The sequence below is a fragment of the Emydura macquarii genome, unplaced genomic scaffold (assembly GCF_026122565.2).
Source record: "Emydura macquarii macquarii isolate MOO-44397 ecotype Brisbane River unplaced genomic scaffold, CSIRO-AGI_Emac_v2 contig_561, whole genome shotgun sequence".
NCBI classification, from domain to species: domain Eukaryota; kingdom Metazoa; phylum Chordata; order Testudines; family Chelidae; genus Emydura; species Emydura macquarii.
In genome coordinates, this window is record NW_027130698.1 from 7,715,742 (window position 1) to 7,736,895 (window position 21,154).

Consider the following 21,154-nt stretch of genomic DNA (forward strand, 5'->3'; position numbering starts at 1 on the left):
TGACTGTCGTTTATGTGAAGAAATACTTCCTTTTGTTTTAAACCTGCTGCCTATTAATTTCATTTGGTGACCCCTAGTTCTTGTGTTATGTGAAGGAGCAAATAACACTTTCTTATTTACTTTCTCCAGTCATGATTTTATAGACCTCTATCATATCACCCCTTATTCATCTCCTTTCCAATTGAAAAGTCCCAGTTTTATTAATCTCACCTCATATGGAAGCTGTTCCATACCCCTAATCATTTTTGTTGCCCTTTTCTGTACCTTTTCCAATTCCAATATATCTTTTCTGGGATGGGGAGACCAGATCCTCACACAGTATTCAAGATGTGGGAATGCCATGGATTTATGAAGAGGCAATATGATATTTTCTGTCTTCTTATCTATCCTTTTCCTAATGATCCCCAACATTCTGTTAGCTTTTTTGACTGCTGCTGCACATCGAGTGGATGTTTTCAGAGAACTATCCACAATGACTCCAAGGTCTCTTTTTTGAGTGGTAACAACTAAGTTAGACCCCATAATTTTATATGTCTAATTGGTATTATGTTTTCCAATATGCATTACTTTGCATTTATCAATATTGAATTTCATCTGCTTTTTTGTTGCCCAGTCACCCAGTTTTGTGAGATCCGTTTATAACTCTATGCAGTCTCCTTTGGACTTAACTATCTTGAGTAGTTTTGTATCATCTGCAAATTTTGCTACCTCACGGTTTACCCCTTTCTCCAGGTCATTTATGAATATGTTGAATAGTACTGGTACTAGTACAGACCCATGGGGGATACTACTATTTTCCTCCCTCCTCAGTTTTTATTCCCTGATCTTTTCCAGTGTGAGACACTGTATGCTCTTCCAAATAGGTTTCTGAAAGTAGTCCACAGGGGTGTGTTTTAACTGATTCAAGTCATGAGGCAGATTGTGCAAATTGCTCAGTGAACGCATTTAGGGCCACTGTAAAAGTAAATCCCATCCTGCAGCTGTTTTATTTTCCATTGAGCAGTGTGATGCCAATCGCTATTTAGAGAAAGTAACATAGTCTAAAAATTGTGACTCCAATACTGGGGACATTTTTCGGGAGTCTTTAAAGTGTGGCATCCCCCTTGATATTTTTGCTTTTCAGCTCATTTCCTTTCTTGTCTCTATCTTTGAAGACAGACTCCATAGACAAGATATCTTTTAGATATCTATTTATTGACTAAATTCTAAGAAAGATCTCCCCACAGTAACTAGATTCTCTGAAATACTCTCTTTAGGCTCTTTGATGCAGCTTTTACTATTCTTCTCCTTCCTAGCTTTAAGCCACTCTCATAATTCCTTTCTACTCCCTATTTGTTTATGTCTTTATCTGGCATAAGTTCTTTACTCTGGGACTTGCTCCTTTCCCAGTTTGGTCCATCAGAACCCACATTTCAGGGCATACTGCAAAGCTTATTTATTCAGGCTTTTTTTTTCTGAATTGAATTGGGATTGAGTAGGTTAAATGAACAGGGTCTTAATTTTTGTGTGTGCTGAGGAGTGTATTAGCATTAATAGTAGCTGAGCTGGAATTGTTTTCTAAGAGAAGTTTGAAAGTTTGAGTAATTCCTGTGACTACAGCTTGAGGACTGATATAGTGTATGAGACAAAAAAATAAATAAGTTTCAGTGACAATGTTGAAACCCTCTGTGTTCAGCTCTTCTTATCGTCTGTCTTAATCACATTATTTATTTGAGGATGCAGAGAAAAGGGGGTGGGAGTTTTGTGTTCATTAATCTGGTTGTTTGGAGATACTGACACCTGTTTCTTGCTGGACAGCATACGATTGATACTGAACATAGCAGTAGTGGTGGTGACAGTAAACTCTTGTAATTCAGGTTTGTTTGATGTTACAGAACCTTCAGGCCCTGTGATAGTAACAGAGGCAATTAACTTTTTCTTTTTTCCTTTTTGTTTTGTTAGAAATTGAGACTGAGCTTTGTCTGTGACTTGCAGCCTGTGGCAAAGGGTTTATGACCTGACACTTCATGTTGGGAGATGTCTAAAAACATTGAAATGACATGTTTTTTTGGTGTCTGCTGGTAATACAGCAAAATGAAATCTTGCACTTTAAAAATCAGAAACCTGGAACCATTATTCTGGTATAGAAAGTTTTTGGAGTATTTAAATCTCCACCCAACAACACCCTTTTTATCACCTCCAGAAACACAGTGTTGTTTATTTCATGCAATCAGAAACAAATGGAAATAGGTGCCAGAACATCATAGAGAAAAACCTTTGGGAATCTGGAGTGAACTGGATTAGATCATTGCAAACATAATATCAACAAAATAAATCTGTTTTAATTTCCAATTAATTTGCAAATCTGGATTAATTATGTGAGTGAGAGAGAGAGAGAGAAATCAGGGAGAGAGAGAATTATCTGAAGAACATACAGTAATCCATGTATTTTTCATAGTGGGTCTGATCCAAAACTAATTGAAGTCAATGGAGTGGGTTAGCTTTAATGATCTTTGGATCAGGCCATATTCTGACATCTTTACTCAAGATTAGTAGAAACTAACTTCATGAGTGGTCCCACTGATTTCAAGAGGGCTATTTATGGCATAAAGTTCTGTTAAACATGAATAGCGAAATAGAATCTGGCCCCATAATCGAATATGTGTCAGTTGTGACTTGTTGGCTGTTTTCAGAGAGAGAGCTGCCATTGACTTCAGTGGGAATTCTGTTCTTTTTACCTGTGACATATTTAGTGTACACTGTGTGTCTGAGAAATTATTTCCATTTGCTTCGGGGATATTCTGCTCCTCCTTTTCTTTCAAGCACTGGCCCACAAGTAACCCTTATTCAGCACATGGAATTCCCATGGATGTCATAGGACTTTTTGCCCAAGTAACAAAGGCAATTTATGTTCCCCCATTGAGAGGTTACTGCTGGTTCTGGTAGAAAATAGCAGTTACAATATGAGTATGTAGTGCTGCAAGGCTGTTTTCCTTACACGTATGAGGAAAGATTAGATTTTATTAACCATTTCCTAACCCCACTTACTGCAAGTGGTTTGCATTGCCATCAGAGAGCTGGACCTGAGCTGAAAAACAGACATAAGGATTTAGATCCTACCTTTTTGGTTTGCAAGGTTTAGGAACTAGGAATGGATTTGATCTAGTCCTTAGTGCCTGTCCATGAATTACATAACACAGTTTTTGGTGATTTTCAAGTCCCTTACAGGTCTTATAACACTGCAACACTGAAACCAACATGCAGAATTAAGAACCCACACACTCCCTAATGTGTCTTAACACATAATTTATTGACATCATCTATAGACATAGAGCAAAATTCTGATTTTGATCCAGGTTTCAATTCCAATAATTGCCCTGTATATTTCTATTATGAAAACCCACAATATTTTTGAGTAATGGTCCACAACAGAATTGGATGGGAAACAGTTTTCCCATTTTATGAGAGATTTTGAGACATTTCCCCAAATCCTCACAGGAAGTCTAAATCTCAAATTTTCATGAACCAGGAATCTAGGGAAAAAATGGATTGAGTTAATGGAAATATTTTGTTTTGATAATTTCAAAATGTTTTATTTTGATTTTGGTCTTTAAAAATATATAGTGTAATAGTGTAAATTAACTCAAATTTGAAACAAACTCATTTCAAATTAATAAACAATTTATTTTTGTTTTCAAAATGTCAAAACACTCCATCTTTACCATTTTCAATTATTTTATTTTATTTTTGATTCAGAAGATTAATCTAAACAGACCCTTTCCTGGGCACCATTTCAGTATTGACTAAGAATTTAGTTGGAAAATTCCTAACCAGCTGTAGACAACACTTTAGCTTATAATAGTTCTACTTCAGTGATCTGGTTGATTACTGCAGGGCTGTGTATCCATTTATTATAAACATACCCCTCCTCCTCAGCATTACGGTTTTGGCTTAGCCATACATTCAGCCATAAAATTCAGCACTGGGTTTGAATTCCAGCCACCACTGAAGTTCAAGGATAATTGAATACAGAGTTCTGAGTCAGGCCCTTCTCTAATTTGGATAAACATGTGGCAAAAATTCATACCTGGTATAAACTGACGAAATCCATTGATGTTGGCAGGATTCATAGATTCCAAGGCCAGAAGGGACCATTGTGGTCATCTAGTCTGTCCTCCTGTATAACAGTTCCCCTGAGAAAACTCCTAATGCAAATCTTTTAAAAAAACATCCTATCTCGATTAGCTGCATACTCCCATTTCAAATTTTGTCCATAACATTTACTGTAAATATTTGGATATATATAATCCTGGAGCCTCAGTCTTTCTGCTGCTCTGCAAGAACAGAGAATCCTTTTCCCTGGAGCTCATTGTTATTAATGGAAATCAGCCTTCATGTCAGAGCAGGAGGCATTTGAAGGCTCCGGGATTTTACTATTCCCAATAGGTTAATCATCCAGTGATTTTGTTTTAAAGAAATCTTGATTAAAAAACCCAATCACTTCTTAGATTTGCACATAATAAAAATAAATATTTTGTTAAAAGATAATGAAAACAGATGTGTGATCTGGCCATGTGACTCTATTTTTACGCCATGTATTATAATTGGTGTCTTTTTAAAACAAAAAATGAATCCTGTGCTCTTACTGAGTCAATGTAAGTGTTTCCACATAAGCAGGGTCCTCCAGCTGAGAGCTCTGGAAATATGGGCCCTTAGATAGAGACATTTCCTATGCCTGATAAAACCCCTAGAGCACTGTGGTTTAAAAAGACCACTGCACTGGTGGATTAGATTTCCCTTGGCACTCTTACGCTTCGCTTACTACTAAGATGATTCAGTAACTTGAACTCCTTGCTCTCTTTTCACAGACAGATGATTTCATTAAAAAGTATGATTCAAAAACAGGATTAATGGGGTGGGGGCGGGGGCAGGGAAGAACCTTCTTAGAGAAACTACTATATACTGCATTTTGATTTAACATTCATAGATGCTCCCCAGTTATAGGACTTCTTGTCGTTTTCCAGCAGCAGTGGTTGAATTTGCCTCTGTATATTTGGTGTTGTATCCCCCATTATAAGGATAGTGAATGTTGTGAATATGGCAATGAGTTAAGGGTGGTGATGCGGTTAATGATTTTTTTTAAAATGGTGCCTATTCTGTATGAATGTAACTTGTCAATTTCAAGACATAGCAATATATATTGCTGATATTGTAAGCATGATCTTAGTCTTTTACTTCTGTTTGTTTGGGTTTTTTCCATTGCAGGCCCCAATCCTGCAGTGGGAACCATGTGAGCACATTATGACTTTAATGGGGCTTTCCTTGGAAGCAGGAGTCTGCCCGCATGGCAAGATAGGGCCTTTAGTTTGGCCACTAACCATATTGTTTTCAGTGCTTCAAATCACACCTTTGAGAATCACAGAACTGTTTCACTTCATCAAAACACTTTCAGATATCTGAACCCGATCTTGCCCTACTTTTGCAATGGGAGCTCTGCCTGAGTGAAGACAACATGAATGATTGCTGATTGGAGCCCTGTATTGGAGATCTTTCTCAAATACATGCTGCAGCTCAAACAGAAGTTATGGGTTTGATCCAGGAATTACAGCGAGAAGTTCAATGGCCTGTGCTATGCACAAGGTCAGACTAAATAATAGCCTTTTAGCCTTGAAATCTATGAACTCGTACTAACAATAGAGTTCTCAAAGCTCTGTTTGCACTATGCAACTTGCTCCTGTTTGTGAAGTTAATGTCAAAACTCCTATTGACCTCAGTGGGGAAAGAATCTAAGTGTATGTCAGAAAGTAAGTTCAAGGTTTTATATCAAATATCAAAGGTTTGATTGATTTTCCTCTGTTGGTTTGTAATTTTAATGTATTTTAAATTAGTTAAAAGGCAGGAGACCTCTTGTACACTTTTCTGGAAGTCTGCAAATTCTTTCTGCTTTGTATCAACAAGAGCGAACTTCAACTGGGCAGATCAGAGTTCACTTTTTATACAGATATTTGCCTAAACATATGACGTGAAAAAGTTTCGCTGTTCTTAAACATGTTTTTTCCTTTTCTTTTCTTTTTTTTGTAAATTGGGTATGAATCTAACCATTCTCATGATTTTTCCTCTTCCTTTTATTTTAGCTACAATTAAAACTGCCCTCCCTAACATGGACAGAGAAGCCAAAGAAGAATACTTTGTGGTCATCCAAGCAAAGGACATGGGTGGACATATGGGCGGACTGTCTGGAACCACAACAGTGACAATTACACTTATTGATGTTAATGACAACCCTCCCAAATTTGCACAGAGTAAGTATGCATGCTTTTCTGGTTGAGTATGTAGTGAGTATGTATTTTAGCATTATGTTGCATTTATTTATCGCAGAGATTTTTTTTTTTTTTTTTTTTTTGGCAAAAATGTAGCAAGGACTATATAAAGCACCCTACACCACTGACTGATTACGAATATTTGGAAAAGGAGTTGTGCCCATATTCAATGATGTGTAAACATACGCACATGCAGAAGGGAGAGGAAAAAATGTATTTATTGTATGGTTGTTTCTAAGGTTCTAGTTACTTTTAAATGCATTCATGTCTTACGTGAACCTGGGTAATACTAGTTCTAAAAGACATATATAGTTGATAAACAAAGTTTTGACTAATTGAGTATGAGAGGGGTGTCACAGATGTGCGGCCTGATGCAGCTTGAATCTGGGGTACTGCTAGGACTCCTTACCCTTACTCCTTACCCTCGCAGCCTGAGCTGATCTCCAGCCATGCTTCTGCTGATGATACACAGTCCCTCCAGACCCTGTTACAGCAGGTGGCAGCAGGAACTCATGCACCCACCATAGAGAAAGGTATCAGCCAGTAACTCCCACCAGTCACAAGCTCTTCACTACAGGAGTGCATCCTGAGATTATAACACCTTTCTCTGATCAGAAGTTTGGACAGCGTAAACTCATTGTGGCCCCCCCCCCCCCAACTCAATCTGGAGAGAATATGCACCAACCCCTGTTAATCTGAGTTGAGATTGCCTAAACACTTCACTCAAAAACACATGGGTTAAGATAAAACATTAAAGAAATGTATTAACTACAAATCAATAGATTTTAAGTGATAGGAGGTAAATGCTATCAAAGAAATAAAAATAAGATTGAAGTCTGAAGACTCCACACTATCAGGATTTGAATCTAGAAATATCTCATCCTGAGAGATGGTACAAGCAGGCTAGAGATCTTCAGTACACAGGGAGAGACTGCTTTTCCTGCCTGGGATCCCCTTTCCCCCACTCCAAAGTTATTTGTCTTCAGGTGTAGAGCGGGGGGGAGAGAGAGCTTGATAAATTTATGGAGGGGATGATATGATGGGACAGCCTAATTTGGCACTTGACTGATCTTTGACTACTAGCGGTAAATATGCCCAATGGTATGTGTTGGGATGTTAGATGGGGTGGGTTCTGAGTTACTACAGAGAATTATTTCTGCATGTCTGACTAGTGAGTCTTGCCCACATGCTCAGAGTTTAACTGATTGCCATGTTTGGGGTCAGGAAGGAATTTTCCCCCAGGGCAGATTGTAGAGGCCCTGAGGGGTTTTTGCCTTCCTCTGCAGCATGGGGCACAGGTCACTTGCTGGTGGATTCTTTGTACCTTGAAGTCTTTAAATCATTATTTGAGGACTTCAATAACTCAGTCTTAGGTTAGGGATCTATTATAGAAGAGGATGGGTGGCTGAGGTTCTGTGGCCTGCATTATGCAGGAGGTCAAACTAGATGATCATAATTGTCCTTTCTGACCATATAGTCTATGAGTCTATAAAAGCCAAGTGATGATGTCACTCCCCTTCTTTTATAGTCTGCTCCAGCCAGCTGTAGCTATCGATGCTTGTGATGTGAGGGGTTGTCCTCATTCATCAGTCAGGGTCCATTGCCTACATGCTTCTTCGTTGAAGTCGTTATTATAAACCATCTCTGGGATCAAGGATTCTTTCCTTGATGGGCCATTAGCATATATGGTCACTTAATTGTTGTACCCGAAAAGCTGGTTTGTGGGTGTTTTGTGACTCACAACATGTTTTAGTAGCATATTCAATAATATTTTGTAATGTCACATGCTATGGTGGCACATGCAATCCAACAAAATATTAATGTTCAGCAGATCAACACTTTTAAAATAATACCACATACGACATACTTTGTACATAACATATCATAATTATATGACAGTGGCGAATATGGGTTTTTTGGGGGTGTTGCTTTTGGACACAGAATGTCAGAAGGGGAAAATAAATAATTTTTTAAAATGAGTCTATTTAATCGTTGATCTTTAATTCAAAATCCATATTTACTGCTATGTTCCCATGAGTGTCTTGCTGGGTTAAGTTAAAATGATTTGGCACCCTGCTGAGCTTCTCTGCAATGCTTTATAATCTGTTTCAGAGTTAAAAGAAAAGGAATGTAACCGATTTTATTTTGTTTTGAATAGTGTATTTTAATGCCACGTTAGAATATATTCCTCTAATTATCTACGCTTTTTCTGAAGGGTTAAGTGGGTGGGATAGGGAGGGTTTCAGTTAGGGCTGGGAAATATTTTAATGTTGACCTTGGGTCATCTATATTTCTCTACACATGTGATTTTAAAGCAAATTATTTACATACCCAAGGTGAAATTCATCCCATTGAGTTGGAGATGCCTATGCACCATTTTAAGACCCATTTTGCTCTTTTTGAGGATTTAAATAGTGCATAGGTCTTGTGTTAGACCCCTACAAAAAGTAAATTTGATCCCTATATCTTAGGATAGGCATGTATAAGTGGAGGGAGAGGAAGGAAATATAATAAAATAAGTAAGCAAAGATAAGAGGTTACACGTGAATAGTTATTTTAATACCTAATTTCAGTGAGGTTTAGAAGTGATAAGTACTGAATGCACAATCATTTTTTTTCTTTTTTCTCTTGTTATATTGTATGATGAAATGCCTGACTTTCTGACTTCACATCACATTGTGTCACATGGCCTTATGCATCAGTGTTATACAATGTAAGGTGACATGTCCCTTAACGATGCAAACATCTATAGATGACGCTAATAGATGAACTGTATCACCATAATGCAGAGAGACATTTCTTTTGTATATGTGCAATGTATAGCAGTTCTAAATTTGTAACTAAATGGCTATTTTTGCCAGATACCTGGCTTTTGTACTTACATTAGAATTAGTTATATCTTTGTCAAAGGGCTTTTGTATACCCATATGAAATGAGCTGATAGTGCCTGTCTAGGACCTAGGAGACAAATGAGCAGATCAGAAAATCATCACACAGCTTTTACTAATTGTCTCCCTTGTTGGGAGCCTCAGCCCGGAGGCCAAGGACTGAATAGGTATGGTGACTAAGCTGTACTTCTACACTATAAACTACTCACATGTATTTCTCTGTGAGCTCTCCAGCTTTGGATTTTGAAACATACTGACTGGGCAGTATGAAGAAGCCTGCACCATCACTCCCTGTGATGTATTTAATAGGTGGACAATTAATGTGGACTAACACTCTTTCAGATCTAAACATAAGTACAGATAGGTCTTTTCATCAGTGCAAAAATTCATATATATATGATTCATTATATAATTTCTTTATATAAAAGCAATAAAAGAAAAATAAACCCCTCATAAAGAGAATGCATATTGCTAAATATTGCAACTGAACCGTCAATATGCCAATATGGACTTTCAGAACTGAATAGTCATAGTTCTAACGGTGGCTAATATTACAGATTAATCATGGCTGCAATCTTATACAATCAGTGTTCAATTCTTTGACACTGGTTAGGACACCTTTGTTAGAACACAGTTTACATTTGCCTGGAAAGTCAAAGTAAGAAAGGATAATGCTTACAGTGGAGCCTTACCACAATGAAATAGATATTCATAAGATGTAATACATGCTGCTTTCACAATAAATTGTAATGAACTCAGTGTGTTTTATTGGTTTATTGTTTCCAGGCAGGACAGAAATGTGTATTTATGGTTAGATTTGAAAGAGCCTTCTGGGTTTTAGGAATGAAAAAGATGAACTTTCACTACTTCTGTGCTCTCTTTGAAATAATTTTAAAGGCATTTTATAAAACATTGCATTTTTTAACCCAGCAGCTTACCATAAAATTATATTCACTGCTCTGAAAAGTTAGAGGGCTTTAAAATAAGCTTAGAATGGACTGCTGGTCAAAGTCTGAACTATGATGTCATGACAGAGCTCTTTGTAAGTCTTAGGGGCTATTTTTATCAATTAGTCAACAACATGGAAAAATTAATGTTTATTTTATACATCTTCTTTGTAAATCAGAGAAAAATACCTACTTAAAGAATTTCAATCAACTGTGTAGAGAGAAAAACCATGATCTGTGGACAGCAGTATAAATCATGAACACATAATTTAGTCTCTGGAGGAAACTGTTATGGCTGCTCATTGTTTCTGAGCTTTTATGTGTTTGAGGATTCTCAATGATCTCCAAATTATTTCTTCAGTCTGGGAAACATTAAAGAAAAAATAAATTATAGATTAAACTGCTGTTACTTTTCCTGCCCCATACAAATGTCAGTTTTATTCAGTAAATACAGTGACACAAATGTTAATGACATCAAAAGAGAAGAAGTCCTATACATAGTTTTGGTGTAAAGTGAAGAGAAAAAATTGTGGAAGGAATCCAATTAATTTTAAGGCAGATTATGTGTATATGCTTTTTGATCTCCAATGCATATATTTATGAATTTTGTTTATTTGCCCTTTTTCTTACTCAGTTTTGAATGTTGTCATTGTAGGTGATACACTAATTATTTACACTAGCAAACTTTTCATCAGAAAATCATAGTTTCAGAAAATGAAAAGCAGTATATTAAGATAAAAATCATTCACTGTAGTGGATCAAACTGTCACTGAGAGGAAATGAAAAGAACAGGTCTAGCTCTCTCTACCAAATGATGTTTGTAACAGGCTGATCTGCTAAGCTTGAATTCTTTCAACTAACAAACAGTGCTGATGCTGATGTGCTCACCCCTTACCTGTAGCTGCAATTAGCGGAAATTATTAAGAAGCTGCAATAATTAAGCCATCTGCAAAGGATTTCCGAAGGCCGAGGCCATGCATGCTTTGAATGCATCTGCTGGGTTCCAGATCTTTGCTAAAGCCAGGGAGATATTTAATTGAAATGGGAGTTTTGATTCTCTTCTTTACAAACTAGTAACTGAGGTATAAAACAAGGTATTTCAATAAAATAGACTTTTTATCTATTTTAAATAAATCCTATTTGAATATCAAGGTATCTGAAGTAAGTGCTTAAAATAAGGAATACAATACAATTGCTGATTTTTCAAATAATGCAGGACACACACAGGGTTTTCCACTGGGATTAAGCCATTCCTTGGCAAAATTATAAAAATGGTAATCCCTCATTATTAACTAGCTATTATTTCCTTTAAAAGTTGGGGGATGTTCCTGTATCTCTCCTAACTAGAGAGCTTTCTATCTATCTCACGGAAGAAAATATACAGACCAATTAGATTCTGACCAGAAAGTAGTAGAAGATAAAATTTATGGTCAACAGAGCAGTGAGGATTTTAAGTCACAAGAGACGTCTTTAATGTATCTGATCAGTTTGCTGCAGGGCACAAGCTGAAGTTTAGTAATTGGATTTTATCAAAAATGGTCTACAAGTCTGTAAATACAAAGGTAAGTTCAAAAGTGCCTTGCAGTAGATTACACATTGCATCTTTCTGTGCTGAAAATAGCTTAATATTTTATGTTTGGCAACACTGAACATCCCCGCAGGCAGGAGATGGGATAATATAGTAAGTGAAAAGAACATTCGCATCGAGTCAACAGAGCATTACCCTGTATAGAGCACATTATGCAGCTTTAAGTAAATAATTTGTTTAAATGTGGTTTGTATCGGTTGCACATCTCAAGCATTTACTTTGGGGAAACAGAGATGAATAAAGAACATGAAAGGGAAACTAGAATCCGGCTTAATGTTTAGTCTTTTCCTCTTGTTTGTAAGGTCTGTATCACTTCTCAGTAATGGAAGATATTGCTCTTGGGGAGCCAATAGGAAGGGTAAAAGCAAATGATCTGGATATTGGAGAAAATGCTAAGTCATCCTATGACATCATTGAAGGAGATGGAATGGATCTATTTGAAATCACGTCAGATGCTCAGACTCAAGACGGCATTATTAGACTGAGAAAGGTAAATGACAACTGTGTAAAAGTTGTTTGTTCACATCAGCATTATAGTGCTCTGTGTACTTGGAAAGCACATGAGAAGGTTAGGGTCCAAAGGGTTTTCTTCCCCTGCCCTTGGGTCAAACCAGTGGATCTCTGTAACCATGGATCTTCTAGGTAGGCCTTTCCCCCAAAACACCCATCCATGGGACATCTGTGAAGGCTGCTGTGGAGCTATTTTTAGAGTTGTGCAATGGGTTGGACTCCCTGTGTGGGCTTCCATATCCAGGCCCTACTGCATACATTCAGACCACATGGGTTCTGCTGCCTTGCTTGCTTGCTGAAGGAGGTTCAGATTTACTCTTTTGGTGGTACCCAATACCTGAGGTTTCACAGTAGGCCTGGCTGGCCATTGGCCAAATTATTTTTTTATTACCAGCTGTATAACTGGTTGAATCCTGGTCTGTGAATATATAATGTCATGAGTATTTATTGAATAATAAAGTATCTGGAATCCAGACAGATCAATTCTGCCATCCCTATTCACGTAGGACACTACTTTGCTCCATGAGTATGATTTCAGTGGACCTACTCCTGTCATAAGGAAGTACTTAGCATGAGTAAAAGTGGAAAATTCAGGTCCAAAGTAAGGCTACAGGTCCACTACTCCTTTTTGTGTGCATACACACTTCATGTGTATGCAACATGGAAGGTTGTGCACATGGATATCTGAAGACATATTCATCTAGCCATGTACATATAGAAGAGTGGACACACAAGCAGACATCTGGGGTGAAATAGCAAAACTCCCTTTGACTTCAATAAGGCCAGGATTTCACTGGTGTCTTTTAGAAACCTGACTCCAAATCTGATTATAAATCATAACATTATAAAAATAATCATGGAGGTTTTTCAATTTCATACCTACCATAAAGCACTCTAAAAGTCTTTGGTAATTAAACAATTACAAATATAAGAGGTTTACACATGACATTCTGGTTGAAAAATAAGAATCCAATATGTACAAATAGTGAACATTCAACTTTGTGGCTGTTGTTAGATTAAAGAAGTCAGAATGTAGAGCTCTACAAATACAAATGGCGTATTATACTTTTGCAGTGCTTACCTATTCATAAGGAATATATAAAGAAAAGAAAAACTATGTATACATCTGTGCTTTAGATTCTCTTTTCCACAGGTTAAAAAATATGATACAGGCTCCTCAAGTCCTATGCTCTGTTAATTATTGTAGGCTGTGGGCCTACTTTATGAACTAAAGCAATTAGCCTTTTGCCCCATTTACCTCACCAGTTATTTCATAAGTGAGCATCTAACATACTGTTGTTTCACATAATCATCCTGACAACAAAAACCACTTTTGTTCTATGAAGCAGAAAATGTATGTAAGGTGCCATTCATCAGAAGTGTGGGGGTTTCTTTCTTTTTTTTTCTTTCTTTCCTCGCTGCAGTTTTAAATTCATAGCATTTTAGACAATGTAGAGTAAATTTTGAATATGGCACTTTGGGGACTAGGCATGACTAATTCTATGGGATGCTGCTATTATCATGAAGAATTTAAAATCGCTAAAAATGATGTAGAACGTGTGATTGGCAAATTGTGAATATGCTGATCTACAATCACCTATTCATAAATACAAAAGCTTAGTAATTTCTGAGTAGACAGAGAGGCAAGTGCTTGTCATGTTGTCATGCTAGAAATTGTTGAGAAAGAGCAAAGTCCCATTAGAGCTGGATTCATATCTAAAAAATCAACACAAATTTTCAAAGTAAGAATATATATTTAAAGCTTTCAGAGAGTTCCTGAAAGAGTTTTGTAATTCCTATCTGTGTTCTTGTTTGTATTTGCATTGCAGATTTGAGGTTTCTATGTTCTTTTTCTTTTTCCCGTTGAACATTGTAATGCAAATCTTTCCAAAGCTTAACAAATCTGCATTTTTGAAATTTGAATAATTCTGAGACACATGAATTATATTGTGAATATACTGATACAGATGTGCATGAAGCTGCAGATCTGAAACGTATATAGTCATAAATTCTGATATTTGAAGATACCATAGACTTGCTTTTTACTACATGGTTCAGTCCTTTACATCAATGACATTTTTTCAAATGTTACGTTTTGATGTACAGCAATAAAATATGAAAAACAATGGTGACAATGCTGCAGTTATATTGGTGGATTACAGCAATTGGCTGCATGTTCATCTGTATGAAATTAAAGAATGATACAGCAATATAAATTGCAGTAGTTATAAGAAATTCCTGAGAGAGATCTGCCTCATTTATTCCTATAAATGCTGATGCAAAGAGTTATTTGAGGTGTAGTAATATTAAAATACTTTTTCATATGATTAGCTCTAAATTGCTCTGCATAATGTCTCTTCTTCCTAAAGAACAATAATTGCTAGTTCTCATACTGTTGTAGAAATAATAAAATATTTATTTCACATAGAGTTTGTATAAGATTTCTCCTTATCTCCAACGAATAAAACACTGATTAAGTGCATGATTATCATGCAGATCAGGTAATCACCAGTAAAATTTTATTGTGAATCTAACGTGAAATTGTGATTGTGTAGTTCATGAGAGAGAATATATCCTTGTGAATTTCTGGTGAAATAAAGCAGAATAAAAAAAAGGGGTGGGGCTACTTTCACTGAGGCTAAATAATAAACATATGTATAAATGCCCAGATAACATAACATACAGGTTGGATCTCAGGGAGTGGGGAGCGATTGCATGAAACATCATTGAATGCACTTAAATGCATGTAGTTTTCATCCATCAACATTATATTTATTTGTTCTGGCTTCTTTGGTCATTAGTGAAAGTCATTTATCTTTGTCATTCTTAACAGCCTCTGGACTTTGAGACCAAAAAATCCTATACTCTGAAGGTAGAAGCAGCCAACGTTCATATTGATCCTCGCTTCATCAGTGGAGGACCATTCAAGGATACAGCAACAGTAAAAATTGTAGTGGAGGATGCTGATGAGCCACCAGTCTTTTCATCACCTACTTATCTACTGGAAGTGCATGAAAATGCTGCTATTAATTCTGTGATTGGTCAGGTGACTGCTCATGATCCTGATGTGTCTTCTAGTCCTATAAGGTAGTGTTGCTTTAAAGTTATCATTGAAGGAGATGCTGTCAGAATTCTAAGCATATTATCGGTGCAATGGATAATAGAGTTTCAGGGCAGTTTGCTCTCACTCTCTCAGTTTCATGTTTGAGACAGCATTGTCGTTCTGTGTTTCACTTAAAAAAATCTTTGCTGTATTAGATGTCACACTTCTAATCAAATAATTTTCATAATTAAAAAACATAAGCTGCTTTGTTTCTTTCCCAATTCAGCTGTTTTGTCCAACAATGGGAATGAAATGTATGTAAGACATTTACAGATATAAGAAATCTGAGCACAACATTTGACACATCAGTGTTTATTTTACTTACTGTGTTTAGTTTGAAATAATCCTCCAGCTTCCTCGTTAACAATCCTGAGTACAAGGCAATTCCACATAATTGGTTGTAATGTTGAAAATATTTCTTTTATACTCTGTACTGAATTTCTTAAACGAAACTCGTATCTGATTTAATGCTATTGAAGAGAGCTGTGTTTGCACCAGGAAAGAATTTTGCTGCTTTTCTTTCATTTATATTTTATCCCTCTTTGATCTGACCCAAATTGGATAAAATCCACTATTAAGGTTTTATGCAGATTAGGATGATTTCTGTCTAATTTTGATTCATGCACATTTTTTTTGCCTTTGCTAATCTCTTATGTGATAACATCAGACAGTTCCCAAAGAACACTTTGTTTGCTGTGTGAAGGAATTCTGGGCCTAATGCCGAACACTTTGCTGAGGCAAAACTCCTTTTAAAGTCAATAAAAGTCTTATCAAACTAGAGTGCAGGATCAGTCCCACAGGGAGGGCGTATTTTGAAAGAACAGGTAAAGTTTAAGACGTGGTTTCTAATAACATTATCCACCACTCCACCTTTCCACCCTCATGATGTGTAAGTTATATCCATTTTGTCCACATACAGGATGGCAAAATGGTACTAGTTACACTACTTTACCTCTTGCACCCATTACACTTACACCACCATCATTTACATCATATAAACATTTGGCCCATGACTCAGCTTTACCATATCTCACAATGAGCCACATGTTGCACACCATGTTTAACTAGTTTACAGTAAAAGGAAATTATTGTTTTCTCAGCAGAGTAAAAAATGTTAACTCCTGTAGGACTGGCTCATTTGGAAGATTGCCACTAGTAGATGCCTTTCACATCTAGGTCATCAGTTAAAATCTAGTTAAGATTAGTAGTGATCAAAGATTAACATCTAATAACTGTTCAGGTTCCCGTATAAAATTAATGGATGATTACAGACTAATTCCTAATGGGCACATCCAAATTAGTGTTAATTGACACCCCTTTTGTCATTCCCAATAGAGGGGCTCTGAGAAAGTGCTGATCTATTCACTTAAAAATTACTGGCACACCTTTAGTTTGAACAGCACAGCATATTTTCCCAGGATTAAAAAATAGCAGGAAAAAAGGGAAGAAAAAAAGAGTACATACATCTTGATCTGCCTGATGTCAAGATCCATGGGCCTTGAACCCCAATGCCATGGATTCCTCATCCTCTGATCCTCCACCTGCCAGCTCACAGACAGCAGCTGAGACCAGGGTCCATGAAGCCTAACTGGGGCACACAACCCACCCCTACGTTCTGATTAGGAGAGCTCAAAGGCTCCTGATTGGGCTGTAGTCCCTATTTAAGCCAGAGCAGGAAACAGGAAGTTGTCTGTATGAGTGGGCTTCATCCTGGCATGGACCACTGCTGTTTACCTGCTTTTGCCTTCTGAGCCTGACCTGCTGGTATCCTGATTTGGCCTGACATTTGATAATTGACTCTTGATCCCTGCTTCCGGTTTCTCTCAATTCTGATCTCCTGGTGTTACAACCCTGCCTGATTCCTGGTAATTGGCTCCTGGATCCTCAGCCAGTGCCTGACACTAACCCCTAGGCCAGGGTACCCATGTCCCAGCCCTGACACCTGAACCACTTCCTTGCTTTATTCCCCTCTGGATATGTAACATCTTTAGCTCCTCCCTTTTTCCACCTTATGTGCACATGGTATATCTTTCATGATGATCTCAAAAATCTTGTGCAAACTGAATGGCAGAACCATGCAATGCTAATTGTAGATCAAATTATATATAAAACCACAGATACCCTTGATGTCAGAAAGGCCATATCTGAGCCTATTAAAATGAGAAATGCCTAATTCTTTAGTGTAATTCCAATTATTTTTTCTTTTAGAAAAATAAATCTTCTATGCACTCGATGATCGGACTGATTAAAAAATGTTGGCATCTTTCCACAGTATTTTCTTGTTAACTAAGTGAGAAAAGTACAAAGTGCAATTTTTTGCACAGTTTGATGCTTATTCTTGACATACAACTGGTTAATTCTGGTTCTATCTAGTGCAGCACTAGATAGTTCCAGACAGGCCTAGTGAATTTAAAACCCTTTTTATCTCTTAGACAAATTATTTTAAAAGATAAAAGAAGTTCATGAGTTTTTGCATCTTGACAACAGCATTATTATACACTAGAGCTGTGCAGAAAATGAAAAATCCATTTTGTGGAAGATTTTGAAATGTCAAAATTTGGTTTTGTCCCAATTTTGAACAAAATCTGAAAATTTTAAAATACTTTAAAAGAAAATTTTAAAAAATCGTTTTGGCTAAAACAAAATGTTTTGTTTTGATTTTGACTTTTCGAAAATTATGTATTATACACATTTTTTTAAAATGGAAACAAAGTTGTTTTGAAAAGAAAAATCAAAACATTATATTCCAAAAATGTCAAAGAGGATGTTTTGACATTGTCAACACGTTTTTACTTCTATTTTCTACCAAACAAAATATTGGGGAAATCGACATTGTTATGTGAATCGCTTTGTTTTCAACAGATCTGTGTTTACTGATGGAAAACTCTTCCATTTAATTTTTTTCCAACCAGCTTCTACTATGCACACCAAGAAAAACATATTCATCCTTTAACTGAATGTTAATGTTTTTTTTACCAAATTAAATCACATGGTACCCATGTTGTCTCTGGTATACAAGACAATCTCTCTCTCTCTGTGTCATACTCATGCAGTCAATCTAGACATTGCAATACCATGTGTGAAATGAAACATGCAGCAACATCAAGCTCCTTGAGCTGTGTGAAAGGACACTGATCAAGAAACGCCAACCTCTGACTGAAGCAGGGGAGAAAAAGAAAAGTCTTCTGCTCAATAGTGGGGCCAACCTCTGAGGTGGGCTCTTCTTCCATGTTCACTTACTGTTCATTCAACTTGACACTCTCCCTGGCTTCCACCCAACATGATACTGCCTTCTCCCTTACCATCCGCTTGAAAGGTAATAGGAAGGGCTGATCTATACATAAAACATAGGTTGATGTAGCTGCAGTGCTTATTAAAATCTTCACTCCTGAGCACCATAGCTTTGCAAACCTGACCCCCAATGAAAACACAGCTAGGTCAATGGAAGAATGCTTCTGTTGACCTAGCTATTGCTGCATGAGGAAGTAGTGTTTCTATGTCAACTGAAAAAAACCTTCTGTTGCTGTAGGCTGTGTCTATAGTATGGGGTTACTCAGGCTTAGCTACGGCACCAAAACTATGCCATTGTGGTCCCTGCATTGTAGACAAAACCAAATACAGTCCTTGCTCTCTCCCATCACTCCAGCTGAGATGCAGAGACCACCACCTAAATCAGTGGCTCTCAATCTTTTTGGGCTCAGGATTCATTTGTAAATGTTTATGGCCTGTTGTTACCCAGTAAATAGTCTGGAATGGAGGCCCTGGGTCAGAGCCGTAACTAGGCATTCTAGCACCTGGGAAGAACAAGAATATTTCCACCCCCAGCAGAGGCAATGCATGAGGATGGAATGCAGGGTCACATCCCTCCTTCCCTGATTTTTTGGTTGTGCCCCCCAACCCAGCCAGGTGGGTAGTTTGCAGGGGGTGGAGATGGCCCTCCCTTCCTGAGCCCCACCCTCAACTTTGTTCACTGAAGTGGCTGCCCTTCTTGCCCTGCCCTAGTTACAGTCCTGCTTTAGGGTGGTTTCACTCAGATCCTGTCCTCCTGTGGGGGTTGTGTCCTACGCAGCACTCACCCCACAGTGGCAGCTCCTTCAGCTCCTATGCTGTGGGGCTGGCTGGGCTTGGCTCATGGCTTCAGACGTTGCATCCTCTGGGGTTGCAGCGCTGCTCAGGCTTGGCCTCACCTTACTGACTGGATCAAATTTGTGAGTGGAGTTGTGACCTGGCTCATGGGTTTGCAGTGCTACTCAAATTTGGCCTACCTGGACTCCTGTCATCATGATGACTAGGCTAAACCTGAGTGACACTGGGACTCCAAAGGTTGCAGTGCCTGGAGCAGGGCAGCGAACCCAGCCAATCCTGTGGGTCAGGAGCTGCCATGCGACTCTTTGAAATGTTCTGACGACCCAATTTTGGATTGAGAAACCCTGATCTAAATGGTGGCTAAGGTGTCTTACTCCCCTTTGTAGCCTCATATTTGGTCCCAGTCTGGCTACGAGTAATTGTATGTTAGAAAGAGTAGTTAGGGACAGTAAAGAGATGGCCCGATCCTGCAGTCTTCACACCAGCAAAACTCCCATTAAATTGAAAGGCAATTGTGCCAGGACAGACTGAAGGATCAGGCTCTGTGTGTATGTGTTATGTCGAAGTTCTCCCACTGCCTCCGTTTGGCTGTAGGTCTGAGAATGCAGGGATACTAGTAGTCTGTGAAGTAGGTAAGTAGTAGTTATATAAGATCCAGCTGTTGATTATGTCTTAATTATCTGTTATGTCTTAATTATCTGTTCCCCTTGCATATGGTTTATTTGTTGATACAATTCTGAAGAATGTCCATATGGAAAAATTCATGGCCAAGAAAAATTATTTTCTTTGTGCATATCATCGGGTATATGCATCTCATAATCCAGCGTTATTTTAATGAGGCTCAATTCGGCCTCATTTCTCTAAATTTAAAATTTCTCTGTTCTAACTGATTTAAGTCACTGGCTTACTCTTTATCTCTGCCAATGTAAAATAGTAACAAATTTGAACAGACTTTTTCAAACATGCGCTAAGCAGACAGTTACCAAATTCCATCAAGATTTTCATAAATGTGTAGTTTGCAGTTCTAGACTTGTGTCTAGGAACACCCTTACTCACAATGAGTAGCTCCTTACTATGCAAGGAGTTCCATTGCTGAACTTGAGAAAAGGTGGCCAATCTGGACGGTAGTGGTTCAGTATTTCAGATCAGCATCTTTTATCAATCTAACTTCCTCTTCAAACCTGTGCGGACTTATTTCAGTGCTGCTCATTTCATAGTTCTATTATTTTATAAACACTTTCTATTTCTTTGTAATAAATTACCTTAGCCAAGTCTTGCTCAAAATGCATAGCAAAAAGCATGAGTAATAATTTGTGCTTCGTATACACTCTCTGTCCTCCTACAAATTCAGAGATCATCACTGCCCTTCAGTGAGAGAGGTAAGCTTCATTGTGGCACTATTCCCTCAAATTCATATCTGGAGAGTCTTAATCTTTGGTAGCAGTGGATCATTTTCTTAATTCACAGAAGGCCTTTAAAACCTCAGTACAATATTTTTTGCCTTCCTAAGGTACAGCTGTTTATCTGAGTCTCTAAGAAACATGCCCTCTTTGCCTGGCATCACTGAGAAAAGGTGATTTATAGCATCAATATTGTGATTCAGATCTCAGCAGGATAAGCAAAGGAGAGTTTTCAACAATGAAAGTTGCATTCAGCTCTCATTTTCCTTGATGTAAATCAAGAGTAGTTTGAATTAAGTCAGTGGAAATGCACCAAGGTAAATCTAGCGAGAG

General features: G+C 37.6%; 1 protein-coding gene across 1 annotated transcript in view; it reads left to right on the plus strand.

Moving 5' to 3' along the window:
* The window catches only part of CDH8 (cadherin 8), a 195,391-nt gene that overhangs the window by 103,976 nt on the left and 70,261 nt on the right, over nt 1–21,154 (plus strand). Inside the window, exons 5-7 of the mRNA XM_067540112.1 lie at nt 6,114–6,281; nt 12,025–12,212; nt 15,066–15,319. Coding sequence (XP_067396213.1) covers nt 6,114–6,281; nt 12,025–12,212; nt 15,066–15,319 — 610 coding nt within the window. The remainder of the gene's footprint in view (nt 1–6,113; nt 6,282–12,024; nt 12,213–15,065; nt 15,320–21,154) is intronic.